At 33.8% G+C, this 25,197-nt stretch overlaps 1 protein-coding gene and 1 non-coding gene across 2 annotated transcripts in view; both read right to left on the minus strand.

Moving 5' to 3' along the window:
- Positions 1–1,069: 1,069 nt before the first annotated feature.
- LOC149410768 (uncharacterized) overlaps positions 1,070–25,197 on the minus strand; it is a 37,354-nt gene continuing 13,226 nt past the window's right edge. Inside the window, exons 2-4 of the mRNA XM_089647880.1 lie at positions 20,195–21,750; positions 8,200–8,337; positions 1,070–4,668 (exon numbers count right to left, since the gene is read on the minus strand). Coding sequence (XP_089504006.1) covers positions 3,928–4,668; positions 8,200–8,337; positions 20,195–21,553 — 2,238 coding nt within the window. The 5' untranslated portion in view covers positions 21,554–21,750 and the 3' untranslated portion in view covers positions 1,070–3,927. The remainder of the gene's footprint in view (positions 4,669–8,199; positions 8,338–20,194; positions 21,751–25,197) is intronic.
- TRNAS-CGA (transfer RNA serine (anticodon CGA)) lies at positions 5,389–5,461 on the minus strand. Its single transcript has one exon. It is a non-coding gene; the product is annotated as a tRNA-Ser (tRNA).

The raw sequence follows: 25,197 nt of genomic DNA on the forward strand, positions 1-25,197 counted from the left end.
TAGGTTTGGCAAGGTTGACAGCTTAGTCTTGTTTCATCACTTTTAATGACTTTATCACTTTTTAAAGGTGTATTGAATCGACATTGTGTTGAATTATCATGAAAACCAATAATAATATCATTTTGTGTTTCTAATCCTTATATTAGGTAATATTGAAGTAAATGTTCGTTTTTGCGTTTATGGATTATGCGATCATTACATTTATTAATTAAAACCTCTGCAGGCATAAAATATAAGATTTTTATTATACATTACCGTTATCAAATATCAAATAATATTAAAAATACATCCAACTCTAGTAAAATATTGGCAGTATCAACAACTCTTGCCACTAGTGGAAGCTAGTGTATTTTCCTTTTAATGGCTGTAAATTGAATTTATTAAGATCTTGATGGTAGTGTTTTGCGCTTTCTAATTTGTATTTTGTTCAATATTGATAAAAACCAATATAAAAAAAGTGGGTGTGTCAAGCCTACGCAAGACAGAAGTGAAACTTCTAGTATTCCTCTCTCTCTATTTTCATTTCATCATCTCTATTTTCTCTCTTAGGTTAGTTTGAAAATTAGAGGTTAAATAATTCAACGACGAAGCATGGATTTGCTTTTTCTAATATTTTCTTATAGATGAATGACGTTCGATTAATGTATAGTTCCAAAAATTTTCAATTTATTCACAAGTATACAATATTACATAAATAACAATATTACAATTAAAAATTACAAAGAAATTACAATGACAATTTACCAATCATGTGCCATTTTCATTGTCAATTTCATGAATATCATTTCCTAATGTCGTGATAATTGGGTTATGGTAACTAAAGTGCGAGATATATACATGAGCACTTAAATCCTTAATGAATCGTGCAAAAACTGCATCGATTGTTGTCCCGTGTCGGGAGAGAACGTTCGTGAGCGGCTCCCCCACCTCAACAAGCGCATATGGTGAGAGAGGGACAGTGAACGGTGAGCGGTGGTGGGGGTACCCGCATTTTCGTGTCGATCCTGACTCGGTTTTACTCCGTCCCAGAAAATTCATTACGCGCCTAAAGAAGTTTCACTTCAAAAATGTCCCACAAGTAGGTTCTATGTGTGCAGTTTACGAATCAATCTAATAATTACAAACAACAAAAACATTGTTGGTGAAATATAATATGAGTTCGTTAAATCCTAGTAAATAAAATATTCTTGATTACATAAAAAATAATGAATTTTATAAATAAGAAATCAAAGAAGATTTCTCTCAATTATATAAGTATTTTATTACCTTTCTATACAACCAAAGAGAGAAATAATAACCGCTTGTATGGGCAATAAAGCAGTAATATAGTACGCACGTAACTAATTTTTTTTATATTTCGATGTCTATAATTTACTAGCGTAAAATGAAGAATATGTTTCACATAAAATCCAAATTAATGAAAGAAAAGCAAGGCACATAACTCACGCAGCTAGGGAGCGCTAGTGTAGCATATTGCCATCAGAATGTATGTGATATGTCAGAAGTTGGAGGTATTTTTATAATAGGGTATTCGCTGTTATACAAGGACCAAAAACAATCGAAAAAAATCATGCTAACTTCACCTAACCTTACCTAACAGTGTTCATCTTTGTTGGTTTTGCTTAATGACCAAATTATTTTTATTTTTATTTTTTAAAGTGGAATAACTGAATAAGTGTAACCTCAAATTGTAATATTTAATCATTGAAGACAATATTAACGATCTGAAACGAAAGATGTGAATCAGAAAAGACAGAAAATGATTCAGTCGCATCTAGGAGTTGAACCCAGGACCTCTTCCTTGCTGGAGAAGTGCTCTGACTACTGAGATAATTCGACCATATCAAGTTTTGTCATTTTTCACTGTATCATACTTCGACCGAAATCTACCAACATTATCTTTAATTCTTAAGAAAAGACTTAATTATTCAATCCCTGTATAGGCTCTCTAAGTGTAGGTTAGGTTAGGTTAAGATTTATCATTATCATTATCTTCAACTTCTTCCTCTTCTTCTGTTCGGCGGGACTCATCGCTTTAATAAGTTCAAGGCGCCTGTGCTACTTCAGCAGCCTCCGTCTATTACGCTCCCAGCCTCTCCTCGCACAGTTTGTGAAGTTGCTTTACCATACTTTGCCTGGATAGCGAATGAACGTCTTTTATCTGTTAATACGACATAAGTCTCTAACATAAGGTTTGCTCGACGCTCACATTTTAATTATTTCTGATGAACGTATTACTAAAGTCTGAAATGTTTTTAGAGGGATCACTAAGGATATAAGTTTTTTATATTTTAGATTAATAAAAACAGGACCTTACTATGAAAATATTTTATGTAAAACGGTTTGAAAATTTTATAAAATTAGCGATAAACACCTGATTTTATTATTCTAGTCGAAGAATTAGTAACTTTCCGAGGGATCCCTCTAGAAACATTTGTGATTTTAGTAATACGTTCATCAGAAATAATTAAAATATACCTCACGGAAATATTGATTTTCTAGGCCTGCTAGGGAAAAGTTGACCGTAGGTCCATCCATTACGCCGGGCCGCGCGTCGAATATTGTTTTTTTCATGACCTCATCACTTATGTCGTTAAGATTACCACTTAATTATAGAGATCTGATAAAGCAAATTCAACCGCAGGTATGTCCAATACACAAGGTCTGCGCGTTCGATATTTTTGTGCACGGCTGCTTCACTTAAATCGTTAAGATTCTGGCTTTATTTTAAGGTATTGTCTCGTCTTCAGATTTTCTTACTTATCATTGCGATTGCATTTGTTGACAGTATTTAACTTCCTCCAGACGGGCAGCACAAAGCAACGTGAACCGCTCCCAACTAGCAAGAATAAATATATCAACATTGAGGGAAGGCAAATACCCTATTATTGTTACAATTATTGAAAGTTCATAGCGAACCACGTGCATTGTGCGGCATGTCTTGAGGCGTCTATTTTGTTACTGATATTTCACTGGTTAATTGATTATTCTTCAATAATCGTAATTCAACATTCTACCTTCCTCAGGATAAGTTAAGTTTGGTTACATTCAAAATATATATTTTATATTTGATATTACATTTGAAATTATATAAATTCAAAGACTTAAATTAATTAATCATCCTTCAAAAAAAGAACAAGCAAAATCATTGCACTAACCTAACCTGACGCATTCGTCAAATAACTTACATAAATATTTCTAAAAGCTTATCGATGAGCTCCATTGTAACCTCCATACCCCAATCTCAACAGATTCTGTAAGTAACAGAAGAGGGTACAAAAGAGCTGATAGCTCTGTTGTAACCTCTCCACCAATATCAGCAGTTTCTGTAGGAACGGAAAGAGAGGGTACAAAAGAGCTAATAGCTCCGTTGCATCCTCTCCACCATTCTCAGCAGTTTCTCCAGTAAGTAACAGAAAAATGACTACAAAAGAGCTGATAGCTCTGTTGTAACTCTCCACCAATCTCAGCAAGTACCATGAATAACAGAAAGAGAGAGTACAAAAAGATGATAGCTAGTATGATGTAACTTCTCCACCAATCGCAACAGGTTGTTTAGTAACAGAAAGAGTGTGTAGAAAAGAGCAAATAGCACTATTCATAAATCTTCGCGCAGTCTGTGAGTAACAGAAAGAGAGGGTACAAAAGAGATGAAAGCTCTTTTGTTACCATTCTACCAATCTCTGAGAATCAAAAAGAAAGGCTACGTCATAAGAGCTGATAGCTCTGTTTAAACCAATCTCAGCAAGTTCTATGAGTAACAGAAAGAGAAAGTTCAAAAAACTGATAGTTTCTTGTAACCTCTCAGTCATTCTCAGCAAATTATATATAGTACATAAGGGAGAGTAAGAGATGTTACAAAAGATTATATATAGTATATAAGGGAGAGTAAGAGATGTTACAAAAGGGCTCTCAACAGTAGGACCCTTAATTCGGAGACCTTTTCTTTCTAGCCTGTTTTCTAAGACTCAGAAGATATTCTGCCTCACTAGATTGAGCCAATTTAACTTCCTCTCTGCAATTGTTGTTTTCATCAACTTTACAGCCGTCAACGCCACCGATCAAATACAGCTGCAGAGAACTCTTGGAGCAGCGTGGGAAGTGGAGATTCACGTCCAGTTTGAAGAAGACATCATTGTCTACGCTTTCGCAAGGTTCTGCTGATCCAAGTCTGAAGCAATCTCCAGTTCCGTTCATTGGAGCATAGTACTTTTTGACTACTGGTGGTTTTTTAGTTGTGGCAACTGTCGTTGTTGGTCTTTTGTTCGCCTTTCTCCTGCTGGAAGACTGCCTCCTTCTTCTTGTCAAGATTTGGTTGGCATCATCAAGAATGGCTTCATCAAACTTGTATTTTTCCATCTTGTCATCAATGTCAAACATATCTGAAAGCATCTTTCCATGATTGTCCAAATTTCCGACTACTTCTCTTTTGAACACTTTCAATTGACTTGTCATCTTTTCGGGGTTGGTTTCACCGTACTTTGCAATGTGGTGTTTCGCCTCTCCTGGGTGTGAGCGTTTTCCACGAGCAACGGCAGCAGTTGGGTTGTTGAGTTTTGTGCAGAGGTCGGGGGAGCAAACGGCGAAACCGGTCTTCGTGTCGTATGTGACGACTTCGTTGATCTTGCAGGATCCTTGCTGATAGTATCTGTAGCAGTTGTCGCTATTCTGTAACAATAATATAAGTATTCATTAAACCGATAAAGATTTGAATTTACCATGAACAGTCATTGGTTGAAGGAAACGGGATAACACGAAAGGAAGATTCACATTTTTTTCTAAAAAATTGCATCCCGTATTCTTAAAGACGAGCTATTTTTTCCAATGGTGCGCAAAAGACAAATAAATTATCACTATTTTAAGGTTCTGAAGTCACCATCACATTTTATCTTAAATGGATTTCAATCTTTAGAACACAGGTGGGAATGCTGTCCTTGTTCTACCGGTATTTCGATGGAAGATGCTGCGAAGAACTAGCATCATTGATCCCTTCGGCACCGGTGCATAGTCAGAAAACACGCCAAATAATATTTCTACGCTGTTGACATCTGACACATGAGGACGTGTCGTTTCTACGACTCGTTCTGGAGTTCAATAGCTATGGAACGATTTGCAAGCCTCTGTGTTTCGTTCCTCCTACAACATCGATCTCTTCAAGGCCCGTATTCACTCCTTCCTCTCCTCAAAAATACCCTCCTCACAGCATCCCCGAATATGGCACCACTAACCATTTTTGACATTTAACATGTTACCATTATTTTTTTTAATGTTTAACTAATGTTTATAAGACAAGGTTTTGTATCACAGAGGATAATAAATTATTATAAGCAATAATGAGTCGCCTGAAATATCCATATAAATTGAAAATATCTCCCGAGTAAAAATAAATCCCGCCGACGGGAATTGAACCCGCACCTTCTGATGTCGGGTCAGACGCTCTGGACCACTAAGCCACGTCGGCTTATTTCCAACACGCCAAATAATGCAATATGTACCAGTACTTCAATAAACAATTACTGCTTATATTGAAATATTGACCTTTATTTAACCTTGATTGATTTAACCTTGTCTTAAAAATATTAGTTTATCGTTAAAAAAATAATAATATTTTACAAGTCAAAATATTTCACCAACAAATGTAGATATAATATGTCTCGACGCCATCTAGTGAGAAATTTAGCACTAACAAAGCCTTTCCTACAAAAATAAAGTTGGTTGTTTACAGGTGGAAAAATATAATGAGCATGGATATTTGTATGTATGGATATTTCAGGAGACTAATTATTGCTTATAATAATTTGTTAACAAGTTCCCGGTATCCGCCGATTCTCGGCCCATTTCAGATTTGAAATGGGCCGATTCAGAGATTGCAACACATATAAATAAATCTTGGCGGCTGATAAAATTTGATTGGTGGAAAAATGGGCACACTGCTTTGAACACGAAATACCGTTACCGGTTACCACAGAGAGCTGACAGAATGATTTAATATTAAAGCTACCCACCTAATTATATAAAATATTCTTAAACTATTGAATCTGTGCAAAAAAAATTCCTAAGACTGTTATCATTTAAACTTGGATTAAATGCCTCAATCAAATCTTATGAAGAACGACTACTAAACTTCAAATTTACAACATTGGAAAAAAGAAGACAATTTGCGGACTTAATATGTTTATATAAAATTATTCATGATAAACTTCTTACAACTAATTGTCTGAGCAATATTCATATTAATGTTCCTAATAGACATAATTTAAGGAGCCAAAATATATTCCATATTGATATATTTAATAACAATATTGCATATTTCAATCCATTGTCTCGAATGTGTCGTCTGTACAATACAGTTGAATGCGACCTTATAGATATATTCGCAAACAGTCTCTCATATTTTAAAAAACAAATTAACAATCTTCTACCATGATATGTTATGGAAAAGAGTTAAGTTAGAGAAAAGATATAATTTCTTTATTATTTTCCTTAGTTTTTTTCCATATCCTTTTTCTGTACATTTACTATATTTTATATTTCATATTTTTTTTACTTCCGATTTTATTGTCCGGGTTAAATCTTCCCCATAGGAAAAACTAAACCCTTCCACTCACTTTTCCACAAATGATCATCTAGTCAATCAACACTATGTAAGTGCATTATATAAGCAAAATAAATACAAAACAATACAAGAACAACACATCAATTCACCAGAGATCAAATGGGAAAAAAATTCACCGACTCCAGATATTTTCATATCAGAGGGTTCGGCTCGGTAGAACTTCTAACAGGGCCTATCAATCCTACTGATCCCTCAACATAAATATTTAAAAAATCTTTTGTTGTCCTACATGTATGTAGCGGTTATGTCACCGCTCCTAGGGTCATCAATTCATAACCAGACTGCACGATTCAAACAGCTGAGACAGCAATCAGTCTTACGAAACATTGAATAAAAATATCGGTACCACAATACGTAAACTGCTGATTTGCATACAGGGTGATGCAAACGCTCATACAATAAACCGAGTCAGCGGTCCTGCGGGTTCGACGTCCAGACGCTACTCCAACCCGTGGCAGACGAGAACAAAGGAATCAGCAGCTATATAAGCGGTGGAGGACCTAAGTACGTCAGTAATCATTCCACATCACTCCAGTCAACAAGTTTGACGCGACATCATCCTACTCGAGATCTCCGACTCGGCGTAATGGAGGAATCCCAGGTTCCCCCGGCATCACGCTTCGATCCTTCTTCACCTCAACGCCCAGGCCCAGGCTATCATTCCTGGCCAGCGCTAACCTCACGCGCCTAGAACCGGCGACCAGCTCATCGTCGTCTGCGCCTCGGCTCCGCGACCATTATTGCTAGCCTGTAACTCCCGCTCATCTGCCGACCAGGTCCATCGCACCTGCGGCTACTGAAGTACCCAGAAGACTCCTCGCCTTCATCAGTGCTGAACAAGTCTACGAGTCCAATCTCCATCAATGCGGTGTCGACCCACTGACCCGCATCTCAACCATTCTACCGCAGTCATCGCCGACTACGCCTGGTGTCATCATTATCCTCGACCCAGAGCCATCTCCCAACTGCGCAACTCAACTAATGTATTATCCTGACTCTCAATAAACACTGTGACAACAACATCATATTTCATTGTCTCACTACCAATTCCCATATGTATTCAAAATGACCGACTTTTGCATCTTTATATATAAATTTTTTGATAGATCTAATACGCCTAAGTTTTTAATGAGAGAGCTAGGTATAATGCCAGTAGCCGAAATAACGAATGGTAATATTTTTATAGTCTGAGAATGCCAAATTATTTTTATTTCATTTCCTAAATCTGTGTATTTTCTTATTTTTTTCATTAACAGATTTTTGAATATTACAGGAATTTAGAATAGTGACATCAATGATATAAGTAAAATATATTTTTTTTTTAATTTCTTTCATTATTATTATTTATGTTCTTTTTTCTTTCACTACTAGCATCTCCGCCTAATATCAACTAAACCTTGTTTACGCATGCTGTGAACATTTTTAATTGGGGTGTTAATATCTGTGCACATTCCCACGCAAATAATATAAATGTAATAATTGTTAACACTCTGTAAATGTTTAAAACAATAAATAAATAATTAGAAATATGAAAATAGTAAGTTATATAGTTTCAAAGTTGAAAATGGATCAAAGTCAGTTACCTCGAAGGCGCCGGATTCATCATCACAGGTGCAGAAACCATCTCCGAATGCATCCGCCTTCACCAACTGGTCCTTCCCCGTGCACTTCTTGATGGCTTCTGAGGACTTGATGCATTGCTTCAGCGATGGCCAGTACAGCTGGAACGGAGAAACACGAACGGTTTAAGTTAGCAATAATCACTATAGTAATAGCATCTGTTGTTGGGTAAGGCGAGTGATGCACAACCGGCGACCAACGAACCTTTTCGAGTGACCCGCAATCTTTTTTTATTAATATGCATTTAAAACATATATATTTTTGGTTTGACTGAGGATTCGATCTTTTTCCCCAGGGAGTGACTAAAATAAGTGAACCGCGCTATAATTTAAGCTAATTCCTGATTGGATGATACCGGGATTTATTTCGTATTTAATTGATGGAAACTTTTATTGAATTTAAAAAAAATATATTTCAGAGTAACGCGTGTGTGCGCGCGTGTGTGTGCGTGAATGCCACCAAAAGTTGATAGAATTTATTGTTATTGTCAACGAGTCTATCTGCTGAGTTTCAGCTCAATCGGATAGCGTGAAGTGGGGTAATTTCAACTTCGAAGATTCCATTGCATTCATTCAATCAAGAAAACTATGTCCAAATTCAAATATGTACATGTTTTTACAGTTCAATAACGTGCAACAGCTGTATGTGGTTTTATTACTCCAATAGACAAGTCCCTCTACTTTTGTGTGTTCTATGCACTATGTACCGGAATCGATATTTTAGTAAATATAATTAGCATAATATGTCTATTTGAAAACAGTAACATTGAGTCAGAAAAATATGACTTACTAGCGATGGGCACAATCGATGAATCATCGATGATTTATTTACTCGATCGTTTTGAACATCGAAATATTTCGATTCATTGTCATGGACAAATCGATTTGCCGAAAATCATCACACAGTCCGAGACAATTGTTATGCAACGTTGTTGAACAAGGAATCGATTCTGTTTAAAATCATCACACAGTCCGAGACAATCATTTTGAAACGTCGTCGAACAAGGAATTGATTCTATTTAAAATCATCACGCAGTCCGAGACAATCGCTTTGAAACGTCGTTGAACAAGGAATCGATTCTGCTTAAAATCATCACGCAGTCCTAGACAATCGCTTTGAAACGTCGTTGAACAAGGAATCGATTCTGCTTAAACATCACACAGTCCGAGACAATCCTTTTGAAACGTCGTCGAACAAGGAATCGATTCTGTTAAAAATCATCACACAGTCCGAGACAATCGTTTTGAAACGTCGTCTAACAAGGGATCGATTCTGTTAAAATTCATCCCACAGTCCGAGACAATCAAATGATCACACAGTCGGACTCTGTCCCTCCCATTGATACATAAATAAATACAACATTTTGGCATTTTAATTCTATCTATTCTATCAGTCTATCTTCTACCTACATAAATAAAAATGTAAATGTTCGTTTGTTCAAAATATTAAATCTCCGAAAGTTATTCACAGATTGCTTTGAAATTTTGACACAACGTTGCGTTCGAAAACGTGTGTGTTTTTACATACCTATATTATACAGATGTCACTTGTGACAGGTAAAAACAATTTTTTCTTGAAAAACAGCTCCAACTGTTGGACATAAAAGCAACACGCGCTATTATTTCTCTGTCTGTACAGACAGACTGAGCAACAGCAATGCGTGGCGGGGTACTGCTACTTATTGAAAAACTTTTGTAGAAAACTAATAAAATTAAACTTAAATTAATATTAATATTAAATTACCTCCGACCACACCAGCGCCGACGGCTTATTCGAGCGTTTCAGACATCCTACGAACTGACGCCTATTGGCAGGCAATTTGCTGAACAATTTTGCTACTCTACAAGTACATATTACACATTCAGGCGCAACGTTTGTTTGATTTTTATTGATTTAAATTTTTTTATTTTTATAATTTTAAAATGTAACCGTTGAAAATAATGTGACCTTACTGGGTTACTCCGTTCTATGGTCACATTGTTCATAGTTATTTGTTTGATTTGTAAATTTTGTCAAGTTTTTTTTTAGTAAGTACCTAAGATAATTTTTTTTACATTAACTCCACACAGGGATCCCTGAGGAAAATAATTTAACTTAGGGCACATGTCAACTATAGGGATGCTGTGTGGAGGGTTTTTTGAGGAGAAGAGGGATTGAACAAGGGTGTCGAAGAGACCCATGTTGGAGGAGGGAGGAAACACAGAGGCCTGCAAAACGATCCACAGCCGAGCTGCTGAGCTCGAGAACGGGTCGTAGAAGCGACCCGTTCCCATGCGACAAATTTTATCCGTTTACATATGTTGGGCGCGCGTTATAGATTATATTATATTAATAGAGAAATCATATATCGTGTTCGAATTCTGGATTACCTAGCGCCATTAAATTTGTATTAAGGTCGGTATAGAATTAAGTTATAATAATATAATAGAAATGTGACGTAATAATTACTAACCCTCTGATGGGCAATGTGGCCTGGCCAGGCCATTTTGCTATTCAAAGTGATTTTTTCGGCAAGCGATATCAATAATACTATCCTACTCGGCGAGCTGCGTCGAATGGTGCTATTGCCGATATGTTTGCGTTTTGTTGGTAGAAAAAAAATAAGGCAAAACTTAACATGGCCTGGATAGGCCATCGCATTTTGTATCAAGGTCAAGGTGGGTCTGCGATTCGGATTTCCATGAGAATTATGACAGCGACAGCGAAGAAGAGGAAGAATTATGTATCCTTTTGAGAAATTAGATACGTTTTCATAAAAAAATGTAACATGTCAAAAACTGTTTTCTCCCAGCAGGATATGCAAGTAAATACAGAAATGTAGATGCAGCAGGACCACCAAAGCGAAAAGGACGCAGCCCAAAAATGAAAAAATGAAATATTTACAAACAATTATAAGCAATAATTAGTCGCCTGAAATATCAATACAAATTGAAAATATCTCCCGAGTAAAAATAAATTCCGCCAACGGGAATTGAACCCGTGCCTTCTGATGTCCGGTCAGGTGCTCTGAAACCACTGAGCTATGTCGACTTATTTCCAACCCACCAAACAATTCAATGTGTACTAAATCATTTGTTTGCGCCCGTATATACGCAATATGAATATGAATCAATAGTTTTGTTCGTTTAAAGACTTAATTCTTTCGAGAAAGGCACACAAATACAATATTTTACCGATGATTCAATCCAATATTGTATTTGTATGCCTTTCTCGATAGAATTGAGTTTTTATATCGACAAAACTATTTATTCATATTCATATTGCGTATATGAGGGCGCAAACAAATAATTTGTCTTAATATTGTAAAGCAATACCTTGCAAAAGCGTATTTAAACAAAACTAATTAATTAACGCCATCTGTGAACACGTAGAATACAACGAGCGTTGCGTTTAACCTTAATGCTTATTTTATTTTTTCCTCCTGTAAACAACCAACTTTATTTTTGTAAGAAAGGCTTTGTTAGTGCTAAATTTCTCACTAGATGGCGTTGAGACATATTATATCTTCATTTGTTGAGGAAATACGAGTATTTTTGACTTCTCCCGGGAGATATTTTCAATTTGCATTGATGTTTCAGGCGACTAATTATTGCGTATAATTATTTGTTATCCTTTATGCTATGCATAAAACCTTGTCTTATAGTTAGACTCATTAAAGAGTATTGTCATAAGCCCTAGCTAGTTATAGAATTACGAAAGAATCCATAAAATCAAATCAAAAACCAACTACCCACTCAGAAGTCAAATTAAGGCGATGCACTACGTCATGTAATATTTTAAATTGAGCCGCTATCAATAACAACCCTTACGTAGATGGTGATAAGGTTTAAATTCGCGCTTAACACCATCCGCCTGTTTTGATTTATGCAAGAGCAAAACAAAACACGACAAAAAGTGCCTTTTATTTTATTTTGTGGATGTTCAGGCATAAATATTTCATTTTTTTTCGATCATTTTATAAATTACTTAATTTGCCACATTATACAATAAAATCATAACCGAAAATGGGTTCGTAAGTAGGAGATTTTGAACTTTAAAGCAGTTTTCATGGGCCATTACATTATTTTTTTCTGGGCTTATAAAAAGACTTATCTAAAAAATACTCGATTATTTCAAAGGCCAAGATGTATTCTACTCGCAGTATTAAATTAAAGCATCTGAAAAATTTCTAGGCGACCAAATTTTCAAACCAAAAACACATGATTTTGCATTAATACGTATGGCATCGCCTTAATACCGGAAAACTTCCAAATGCTGATCGTGAAACGAATCAAGATACACGAGTGACGTTGGATTTAGTTGGCAAGTATCGCTATATCGGCCGAACAGTGTGCTGCGATTATTTTTTTTATATCGTTGGTACTGTACGCACAACCGTGGTGTTTGTCCCGTTATATGCACATATATACAATGTATATTTATTTACTTATTATAAAATAATACAAGTAATAGATTTCAAATTATAATAGTATGCAAAGTAAATAATTTTTTCCTAAGTATTCTACTACTCCATAAGGTTTAAATAAGTATAATATATAATAATTAAGTGTTTATGGGAGGAGAAAGAGTTTATACAAATAGAAAATAATGCTTATGAGGGTATTACCGGATATAGCCGAAAATTTCTGATTTTAAATTGAATTCTAGGCGTATCGACTCTTTTCTACAAAAAACTATAAATTTATTCGTAAAGATTGTTATTTTATTTTATAAAGTACTTTTTTAAATTTTTAAAAAGTATATTATTCAACATACAAAAAAAAAACATAATTCAAGATGAACAATTTTAGAGAATTAGGACGGGTTTTTTCAGAGAATTTGAAAAATTCTTCATATTTCAAAGTTTTTTTTTGTGCATTACAGATTGATTCAATCCTATTACAATACACATGAAATAATACAAAGCTTTGAATTAAATATTTTACAATATTATTTACCAATATTTTAGAGTTCTTGCCTAAAATGACTTTTGAAATCTTTAAGTCCAATGTTGAAAATGTTAAGAGACCTAGATGTATCATTTAGCAGCACCATACCTTTTGTCATGCTATGCTGGGCCATAACGTCCGTTCTTCCATGTAAAATACAGAGCAAGTCGTGGCGTCGACCCTATAACGGTAGTTGTTCGGTACAAACAATTTATAGCATTCCAAGAGGTATGGGCTGTCAATGTAATAGTTCATGATTTTAAAAGCTGTTACTTGAAGGGTCCCATTTCTCCTAGATTGGAGACTTTTGAAGTGCGTTTCTGAGAGCAAATCTATATGATGCATAAATCGTGGGTATTCACCATGCGTTCTTATATAGAGATATCTTAGAATTTTTTTAATTTGTTTTAATAATTCCATGTATTTTTGCTGGTATGGGGCCCAGACAGCAGAAGCGTATTCTAATTTAGATGGTATCAGGCAGTTGAACATCGATGTCATTGCTTCGGGCTTGGAGAATTCTTTGCTTATTCTTATCACAAATCCAAGAAGTTTATAACCTGATGATACCAATCCCAGTATATGATCTGAAAAAGTAAGTTTGGGATCAAATGTAACCCCGAGGTCCCTTATGGGTTTTACTGATGAACGCGTATAAGTCATAGTGACACATTCTTTTTACATTAAAGGAATGTTTATTCTCATCTGCCCATGAAGATATTGCGTCTAAATCAAGTTGTAATTTAAAACAATCTTGAATGTCGCATATCATCCTGAGCAGTTTAAGATCGTCAGCAAAAAGCAAGCAAGTGGTACTTTGGATGCATTCTTGAATGTCATCTATTAATATCAAGAATAGCAGAGGTCTCAAGTTTGACCCCTGTGGTATTCCTGAAAATGCCGGAAATTCCCTGGACCCACGGCCACCTATGCATACATTATGTTGTTTTTTTAAATACGTTGCAAGAAATTAGAGGTTGGTCAAAGCCTATTCTATGGATCTTTCGTAAGATTACGTCGTGATCCAGACGGTCGAATGCTTTTGCAAAGTCAGAATAAATCACGTCAGTTTGATATTGTGCATCCAATCCTTTTGCTACTTTATGTGAAAGTTCGAGGAGATTGGAAACAGTAGATTTTTTTGACAGAAAACCATGCTGATTTCCTCCTAAGAATGGTTTTATTTTATTTGTCAGTTTTTCACATATAAGTGTTTCAAAATTTTTTGGAAAAGATGATAAGACCGCTACCGGTCTATAATTATGTACCTCAGTTTTGCAACCCGACTTGTATATTGGGCTCACCTTGGTGAGTTTCCAAGATTGGGGAAAGGTGGAAGTAGCAATATTGAGGTTGATTATGTAGCATAAAGGTTTGAATAAATATTCCCATAACATGATAATTACATGAGGTGGAATTCCATCCGGTCCCGTAGCCTTGTCGGGTTTTTGGTTTTAAATGCATATTTTTACTTACTCGGGTCTAAATTTTTCAAGAGAGATTGAATCTATAAATTTTGCCACCTCTCGCCGGAGACTTTCCGCGTCAAAGTTGGGACATACTCGGTTATAGACCGATTTAAAGTAGTCCGCAAATTTCTGAGACACTAGTTGGGGACACTGGATGATTTCATCCGCGTCCATTGGTTCCATAGAAGTACCCCCACTTGATTTTTGTGACCTGATCTATTGCCAAAAGTTTTTGACATCGCTTTTAATCCCATTTTCAACATTAGCCAAGTAAAGTTTCTTTTTTAAAACCATGTCTTTTTTTAGTTCAGATCTTTTTGCAGAGTATAATGAGTAATCTAAATTGATTTTAGTTGCTTTATATTTTCTGCGAAGAGATTCCTTGAATTTTTTTTTATTTTTTTTTTATTATTTTAATATAGATCATAGTTACATTAATACATACATTTTTTTGCAAATTATAATATTTAGGTACTTAATTGCTCATGTATACCTTATCAGAAAAGAGGAGCTCTTGTGCCTGATAAGGGAGCCACGATTCTTACTTCAGTGATTCAATGTTATGTGTAAAATATAAATATAGTATATCCATATATTTTTTTAATATAAGTTTTTTTTGAAAAAAAGTTTGATTTTATTGATTTGTTCTTGTTGGTTCGTAATACAGCGCAATTCGGAAGGGAGATTATTGTATTTTTTTATGGCTTGGTAAATATAATGGTTTTGCATTTGAGTTGTTTTAAAGATTGGCGTAATAAATTGATTTCCATTTCTCATCAGTTTGTAAAATTCTTGATATTCTGTGTTATTTTTTTCTTTACACATTTTTATAATTGAAGTTTGCTTAAATATATCATCAATATTTGGTACTGGAAACATTTTAAAAAGCAATTTTGTTGGGAAAGTAGAGTTTTTTTTAAGTATTACCTTTATAATAATTTTTTGCGAGACTTTTACTGAGTTTAGGTTGTTTTTATAAGATCCTCCCCAACCTATGATTCCGTAAATAAGCAGGTAGTGGACAAGAGCATAATATACATTTTTTAGTATTTTCACATTTAAAATATTTCTTAACCTAACAAATATATATATACATTTCCTTATTCTCTTTACTAACTCCGTAATATGGCTTTTCCATTTCAAATTTTCATCGATGATCACACCAAGATATTTAATTTCAGAAGAAGAGTTGATTACAGTACAAATAGGATTAAGTAGTTTACAGTTGACATTGTCACAATTTTCATCATGGATTATGATATTTACTTTGTGTTTAGGTATTTTTTGTAGTGAAAATAATACATATGTTGTTTTTTTGGCATTAAGTGTGAGTAGGTTATTATCAAACCACGATTTTAAGATATTAATACATTCATTTGCAAGTTTGTTAACTAGTTCCCATGTTTGACCTTTTATTAATAAAACAGTATCATCAGCATAAGAGATTAATTCACCTTTAATTTTCTGTTGGAAAATGTCATTTACATACATTAGAAATAGTAATGGTCCGAGGACCGTGCCTTGAGGAATGCCAAATGTACTTGTTAGTGGTGTACTAAAGGTTTGGTTTAATTTTACAATTTGAGGTCTCTCTGTTAAGTAGCTTTCTATCCATTTAAGAGCTAAGTGGTCAATGCCATTTTCTTTTAATTTTAATATAAGTCTTTCATGGGAAATGCTGTCAAATGCTTTCTTTAAGTCAATAAAAATTCCTATACATTTATTTGATTTGTCCAGGGCACTCTGAATACTAGATGAAATTTTTGCAATGGCATCTTGGGTACTTTTTCCCTCTGTGAAACCGAATTGATTTTCATTTATAATCGAGTTTTTTTTTAAGAATGCAGTTAGTCTTTTTTTAACAATTTTTTCAAAAATTTTCGATATATTAGATAAGAGTGAAATGGGTCTATAATTAGAAATGTCCTCCGGGCTACCGGACTTAAATATTGGAGAGATTATGGTTTTCTTATACGTGTTCGGGAAAACTCCTGTCTTAAAGCTATTGTTTATAATATGAGAGATTGGTGTAGAAATATAATTTTTAATGATTTTTAGTGTTTTTACAGCTAGACCGTCAAATCCCGGAGCAGAACCACCTCGCATTTTTGATATAATTTGTACAATTTCAGACGGATTGGTTGGTTCGAAGAGTTCAAGTTTAGTTTCTATATTTGGAATATTTTCAATATACATCTTATTTATTTTTTTCACGGTAATTTTTTCTGCTAGACTCTTTCCGATATTTGCAAAGAATTCGTTAAAAGCGTTTGCTCCTTTTTTAGGTTCTTCAATACAGTTAATTATGTTATTGTTTTGTATTACACTCTTAATAGTATTAATTTTGGTATTTTGTTTATTTTCCATGATTTCATTGATTATATTCCAAACTTTCTTACTGTCATTTTCAGAATCATCAAGTTTATTTTTATAATAATTTTCTTTCGTGTTTTTTATGAGCGTGGTTAATTTATTTTTGTATTCTCTAAAATGAACATTTAATTTAATGTCTAGTGGTTTTTTTTTTGTTTCTTTATAAAGCCATTCTTTGTGTCTTATGGACACAACAAGCCCAAAATTTAATTTTATCAATTATACATTTGTCAAACCACACCGGATAGTTGACATTTACTTTGCGTGGTTTTTTTATGGGTGCACACTACTCAATACCGAGTAAACATATTCCACTGCATCATCAACAGATTTTATGTCATGTAAATATATCCAGTCGAAAAAAAGAAAATATTTGTTTACACAGGTTAATGTTTAAAATTTAATTTGTTGAAGTGAATTCTTTCCAGAAAAGGTTTTGAATTTGCGAAGTTTGATGAATTCAAGTTTTGTGAAAGATTTTTTCAAGTTCTGTTATTATTTCAGTTCTTTCAAGCAACTAGCCTATAACGATATAATAACAGAACTTGAATAGGACATTCACCGAACCCGAAAATTAACGTTGAAATTTTGAAGAATTGTTTAAATTCTGCGAAACAACCCATTCTTAGTATTATAGCAATAACCAAAGCTTTTAATTTTTTTAATGCTAGATAGCATAGATTAAGTATAAGTACATTAAGGATAGAATATATCATTAACCAATTTCAGGGATAATAAATTAATATAAGCAATAATTAGTCGCCTGTAATATCAATACAAATTGAAAATATCTCCCGAGTAAAAATAAATGCCGCCGACGGGAATTGAACCCGCGCCTTCTGATGTATCCTTCTGAAGACATAATATCCCTTGATTTTTCACGGTTCTGTGCAAGTTTACATATAAAACTTCTAACTTTACATAGATACTCTATATATATAATAGTGACTCTATTTTAGGTTTTCAGCTAACGGACGTGTTTTTTGAAATACGTACCAATATTATAGTATATTTTTTTTACCACAACGAAAATTATATATGTATAATTATAATTCAAAACAAAAACATTATAACCTATTGAAATTGTGTGAAAAATGCGGTGAAACGTTCTGTTTGTCATACTGAAAATTCTAGAATTAGCAATAAAATTGACGTAATGTGGAAGTTTGGTTAACTGACAAATTTGATAATAATGTTGTCGTTAAGAGACAATACCCTAAAACAAAGCCAGAACCTTAACGACGTAAGTGAAGCAGCCGCGCACAAAATTATTCGACGGGTGTATTGGTCAGGCCTGCGGCTGAATTGGCCCTATCAAGTCACTAAAATAAAGTGATGAAGACCGACCTACGATCGATTTTGTCTTACCAGGCCTAGAAAACCTTTATTTCCGTTGTGTTTATTTTAATTATTTCTGATGAACGTATTACTAAAATCTTAAATTTTCCTAGAGGGATCCCTCGGGAAGTTACTAATTCATCGTCTAGAAAAATAAAATCTCTATATATAGTTGAGAAACGTTTAATAAAAAATTTAAACCGTCTTACGTAAAATATTTTAATGGTTAGGCTTTGTTTTTATTAATCTTAAATATAAATAACTTACATCCGCGGGGATCCCTCTAGAAACATTTGACATTTTAGTAATAAGTTCATCAGAAATAATTAAAATGTGAGCGTCGAGCATACCCGAGAAATCCCCGTTATTGATTGCTCAACTGCTGAGCGACTTCAACTTGCTATTCCGCAGCAGACGAAAATATAACTTTAATTAATAACATAGAACAGTCCATCAGGAAAAGGGAAGCAAACCAACTTGACGAAGTCTCCATTTGTATCATTTGTCAATAAATGAATTCCATCTTCATATTCAATTTCATGAACACTATTAAACAAAAACAATAAAAAATTTTAAGGCGATGCACTACGTCGTGTAATATTTTAAATGAACCGCTATCAATAATAACCCTTACGTAGATGGCGATAAGGTTTAAATTCCCGCTTAACACCATCCGCCTGTTTTGATTTATGCAAGAAAAAAACATGGCCAAAAAGTGCCTTTTATTTTATTTTGTGGATGTTCAGGCATAAATATTTAATATTTTTTAGATCATTTTATAAATAACTTAATTTGCCACATTATACAATAAAATCATAACCGAAAATGGGTTCGTAAGTAGGAGATTTTGAACTTTAAAGCAGTTTTCATAGGCCTTATACATTATTTTTTTCTGGGCTTATAAAAAGATTCATCTAAAAAATACTCGATTATATCAAAGGCCAAGATGTATTCTACTCGCAGTATTTAATTAAAGCATCTGAAACATTTCTAGGCGACCAAATTTTCAAACCAAAAACACATGATTTTGCATTATTACGTATGGCATCGCAGTAATAACATAATTTAACCTCGTGCATGAGAAATACATTAGCCAATAGGGCAATAAATTTTATACAAATTACGTAGTTACTAATACTACTAAAAGTAATGATAAATCCGCATAAAACATAGAAATAAATATTCCCAGAATTCATTCATTTCAACAATATATTAGTTATTAGTATTAAATATATCATTCGTTTATACCTTTATAAACGAATGATATTTTTTCAATTCAGCACAAATTGTTGAATATAGAAGTTGATTTTTATTTATTTATAGGTATATATCGCTGACAAAGTAGGTTCCTAATAATCATAATAATAATGATCGGATTATTTGTATAGCCATTTTCGTGAGAAAATCACCTCAAGGGCGCTTAACAACTTAATTTATGCATTTAAACTTTTCCTATCACTTAGACTTATAACTTATTACTAGTGGCTTATAACTAAGTTTGATAGCTAGTGACTTATAACTAAGATTATTGTCTAGTACATACAACTAATATTTTTAACTAGTGACTCAAAATTATACATATTTACGTTTACAATAAAATCGTCATAATAATGGCAAAACAGAACCACCACATTTCTCAACCATATTTCATTATAATGCCTTCAAATCCTTCAAACATTATATTTTAAGCCGAATCACACAGCTGTAATATGATGCAAGTGATATCCACCCACAACCGCGCCATCTGCTTCGAAGGTTCCACATTACCTGCCATTGCAAGCCCGAATTGATAGTGGACTTCGAGAAGAACTTCGTAAATAAAAATAGTATTTTAGAGAAGAGTGACTCACCTCATCGGGTTGATCACATGGCTGCGGTTTACAGGCTGGTTTCAGCAGCTCGTCATCATCGCCCAGACTTTCCAGCACTAGCCACTCCCCCTCCTTGCAAGACGTCACCGAGTTCAGCTCCACGCACTGCCCATTGAACCAGACGGCCCTGACCACGAAGCAGTTCCTCTCCTCAACAGTATATCTCTCCCTGTTGAATGGGTCCGTCTTAACTGCTGGAGGAGACTTGGGTTTATTCCAAGTCGGAGTATCATCGTCTTCACCGAATACTATTGAATCTTCGTCGTCGTCAGAATCTTTCCCACTCCTTGTATTGATTGATGCTATGGGCTCATTTGGATTTTCGCCTCCAGAAGCAGCTTGGTCGTTCATGTAGTCGGTATCAACTGACTTCATATCGGCGCTAATTACACCAAAATTATCTCTTTTTATCATCCTGACCTCTTTATCTTTGTTAAAACTCGAACTCTTCTCTCTCCACGGTTTCAATTGATTTTTAAACTCTTCCACATTTTCAACAGATCTTAATTTTGCTTCAGCCTTTTGAAAAGTGTCTTCAACATTTCCATTGGCTTCAACTGCATCAATACTGTGTTCTTCCGTCTTTATTTCACTGTTTTTCACATTTTCAAATTCGTCTCTTATAACGTTTTTGTGGTCTTTGCGACTCGCTTTAAACAGCGTGTTTTTTTTCTCATTTTTCAAAACGCCATCACAGCCGCACTGACTCCATATTCTATAAAAGCATTTGCATTTCTCCATAACGGGATCCGAAACCTGTGTTTTTTTAATGCGCACATCGACCAGATCGAATTTGTGCTCCTTTTGCATAACTTGTTCACATCTCTCACTGTACCAAGCGCAGAGAAAGGTGTTACACTTCCTCTGATCTTCGTGATAAATGCTGTTTTTTAACAGATCTTTCGGAGAGAATCTTTTGATATTATGAAAACAAAAATCATTTAATTCTTTTCCTGTGCTTGCAGAATTCTTTAAATAATCTTCTATATTGATATCACATTCTTTTTCAATGACTTCTTGCTCGCTAACAACTTCATAATCAGTTTTATCCAAGTCCTTATCGTTTAAAGACTCAAAATTGACTACGTGCATTTTGTTTCTCATGAACACGCTTTGTTTCTGCTTCTCACTAGGTTCAAAATCATTTCGATTTTTATCAGAGTTGAACATCTCCGTTGTATCAGCACTTTCCGGAACAGTATAGTCGTCTTGGATTGAAGTAAAGAACGATTTTTCATTATCAAAAGCGGCGGAAAAGGAAGTTGGGCTAGCCGCGTACATCCGTAACTGGAAAACCACGAGAATTACGATAGCACTGAAACACTTAAACCCGCTCATTTTAAATTTCACTTTAGCACTGTTTAACTTTTGAATTAATAGTGTTATTAATAACACTGGTACTCGTAACCTGTCCACTGTGCGTCATGCAGACTGTTGAATGCATATACTCGTATACCATTCGCGCTGAATGTCAATGTCAAACATTAAATTCTCATCATGGCACTGCTGTGATAATGCTGTGTTGTGTCACAAGTCTGCAAATTTGAATAAAGATTAAGCAATAACAACAACGTTATACAATATATTCTTTTACAGCTTATATCGTCGCTGTATGAATGCATTACCAACATACCAACTAATATATTATTTAAACTAAATAAATTTTAATATATTTTTTAAATGACATCAATTGTACCCGCTCTATACCAAACCGAATCACGAAAGACAAAACCAGCTCTAACTTCATAACAACGTACAAATCTGAACTTTTTGCACAATTACTATAGTTTATGACAACATGTAAATCTGAAACTTTGTTCACAATTACTATAGTTTATGACAACATGTAAATCTGAAACTTTGTGCACAATTACTATAGTTTATGACAACATGTAAATCTGAAACTTTGTGCAAAATTATTATAATTTATAACAAGATGCCAAACTGAAACTTTGTGTACATTTCTGTAGTGTACAATTAAGGCGAAGCTTAATGCCAAATCACGATTTTGATTAATCTTTATAACGAATTGGTGTACATTATGAAAACCAAAAAATATGTTTTAGTGAAGGTTTTCCTACCGTTTTGCTTAGATAGAATACAAATAAAATAAAACAAATTACTCAATAAAAAATATAAATGAAATCTACTAAAAAAATATTTTTCAAATAGAAATGTATGAATACATAAAGGAAACAACTTTTTTTAAATACAGTATTACAGCTAAGATTATCTGTGACAGTTTCACTTGATTAACTTTTTTGCTATCTTATAAAATTATTTACAGAATAAAGAAAACCCAGTTTTGTGCTTTAAATCGAACGTTTCTGGACTCCGTTTGTCAAGCGATTTTAATGCCTATTACCTACCATATAAGGTATCCCAAGAATATGCACATTTTTGGCTTGTAGCTTTCTCTTAAGTGAAAAACTATAACTTTTGTACATTACTATAGTACATAATAACATGTAAAACAGTAATTGTGTGTACAATAAAAATAACGTTATAAAATATATTCATTTACAGCTTATATTGCCATCATATCTATTACAATACAATAGTTTATAACAACATGCAAGAGTTATAGCATTGTATACTTTACTATAGTTTATAAAAACATGCAAAACTGTAACTGTACATTACTATAGTTTATAACAAATGCAACATGTGTAACTGTAGTGTGACTGTAGTATGACTGTACTGTAACTGTAGTGTAACTATAGTGTAACTGTATTGTAACTATAGTGTAACTGTAGTGTAACTGTATTGTAACTGTAAATGTTGTAAACATACAAATCGGTTTCGGTACAACAGTGCCTACTTCAAGGCAGATATGAACTGAATTTATATAGGTACCTACACACAACGTGGCAATGTTTCTCGAGGAAAATAATTTGCCTCATGGCCCACACCATCTTTGAGATGGTTTTGAAGGAGGGAGAAAACACACTAACAAACTTTTCCAATTCTAATACATATGTAAACAGGACCTGTAAATTATATTATAAATTATGTTGTATTGTTTGTACCCATAATTTCAAATACATTGTTATTGCATTCATAGCATTTAAAATTACAATACATTTTTAACGTATGTTCGTAATGCATTCATAAAGCGAAGTGAAATCGTATTTAGGTAAGTATATAGCCATCTACCAATATAAATTTACATAAATCTTTTAAAATGCGTGGGATATAATAGATGTATATTTATTAATACCAGGAATCAATGAAACCAACAGAGGTTTTGTTAGACACTTGAAATAGCTGCCACAATACGCTTGGAAATTTTATTAAATATGATTGTTTCATTACAGTTTATGAATGTAAACAAACACGTCGTATTATTTTTCCAAGAAATCCAATCATAGCTTAGATACAGCTAGAGTAAAATATTATATTTTATATTATTTGTTGGCATACGATAAACAATATTAAATAGGTACTAAACAGCCATGTAAAACGTTGTGCATTCGGGCGATCATATGATAGGAAATTGCTAATCCATGATAGGAAATTGCTCCAGAAGGAGAAAAAGAAAGATCCATTATCTTCTTGAAGATTATGAATAATAATTATTGCGAGGGAACCGACACATTCGTGTTCATTTATTGGAGGAATTCGCGCTTTTTGTGTAAAATTCGAGTAATTTTGGTGAAATTTGCGTCATTTCGCAGCAAACTTGATGTTATTTGTTGCACTTTGTTGAATCCTACAAATTATAGTAGCGCGGGTAATGTAGTTTTAATGATTTGTCTTATAAGTAGTTTTGATCTAGTTTCAATATTATTTTATGCTTCTGTTACATTTTTTACTAATATTTTACAGAAGAATTTTCACTGACTTATTACATATTATCTTCCTTTTTGTGTGTGTTTTTTTAAATGAGCTATTTTGGCTTTCACCTATTAAAAACAAATTCTTACGTTTTATAAATTTTAAAATGGGTATTCCAGCAATTATGTTGAACTACAACACACTGTAAATTATATGAATATGCTCAAATTGTCAGACAGTATAATTTTCAATGACTTGGTATTTCTATATAAAATTCTAAATGATTTAATTGATAGTCCGGTATTGCTAGAATCGATAAGCTTCCGGATTCCACAACGTAATACTAGAAGTCAGGATTTATTTCAGTGCAGAAATTCTGGGACTAACTACCATATGTATTCCTCTTTGCCTAGAATACTAATGGAGGGAAACAATTATACCAAGTCAGTGGACATCTTCAATTTATCTTTATACAAATATAAAATCTTGTTAATGAAGCAATTCAGTTTTGTACAATAAATAATGTATATTTCTTAATATTCATATGTAAAAACCCCGAAAAGGGCGTTAATTAATAAATAAATAAATACTCAGTTTATAACCAGTTTAACGTTATTTCGTGCTTGAAAAACATTGTGAATAATTTTCAATAGTATCTACACTAGATTTTTTTCCCATAATTTCTGGCTTCACCCTTCAAGGGTGTTCTTGTCCATCATTTAAAATTATTGAGAAATGAAAGGTGAATTTAAATATTAATTTTATTTAAATAGGCAAATTTCAAAATTATAATGAAAATTGGAGTCGAGTTCAGACTTAGAAGAGATGAGATGTTGAATGGAGGGGAGGCAATTTTAGTTAAGGCTTGATAGAAGAGAGGATATTTGTTAAGAGAGGGACAACCAAAAAATATGTGATCTAAAGTTCCCACTTCTAGACCACAGAATGTACAATCTGAGGAGTCAACAACGTGAATTTTAAAAAGGTGGGAAGGAACGGAACAATTTCCGATCCTCATTCGAATGAGTGAAGAAATTTATTTTTTGGAAAAATGGGGGAATCGCTGGAACCACGGTTTCGATGGGATAATCCTTTGTATTTAGGCATAGCAGGCTCCCTTGGATTGACTAGCAATATGCCAATACTCGGCCCAAACATTGTGGGATCTATCTTTGATGATGGAGGAACACTAGATATCTTCTGTT

This window comes from Hesperophylax consimilis, chromosome 27 (assembly GCF_061612785.1).
Source record: "Hesperophylax consimilis isolate HC1 chromosome 27, BYU_Hcon_1.0, whole genome shotgun sequence".
In the NCBI taxonomy this organism is placed as follows: domain Eukaryota; kingdom Metazoa; phylum Arthropoda; class Insecta; order Trichoptera; family Limnephilidae; genus Hesperophylax; species Hesperophylax consimilis.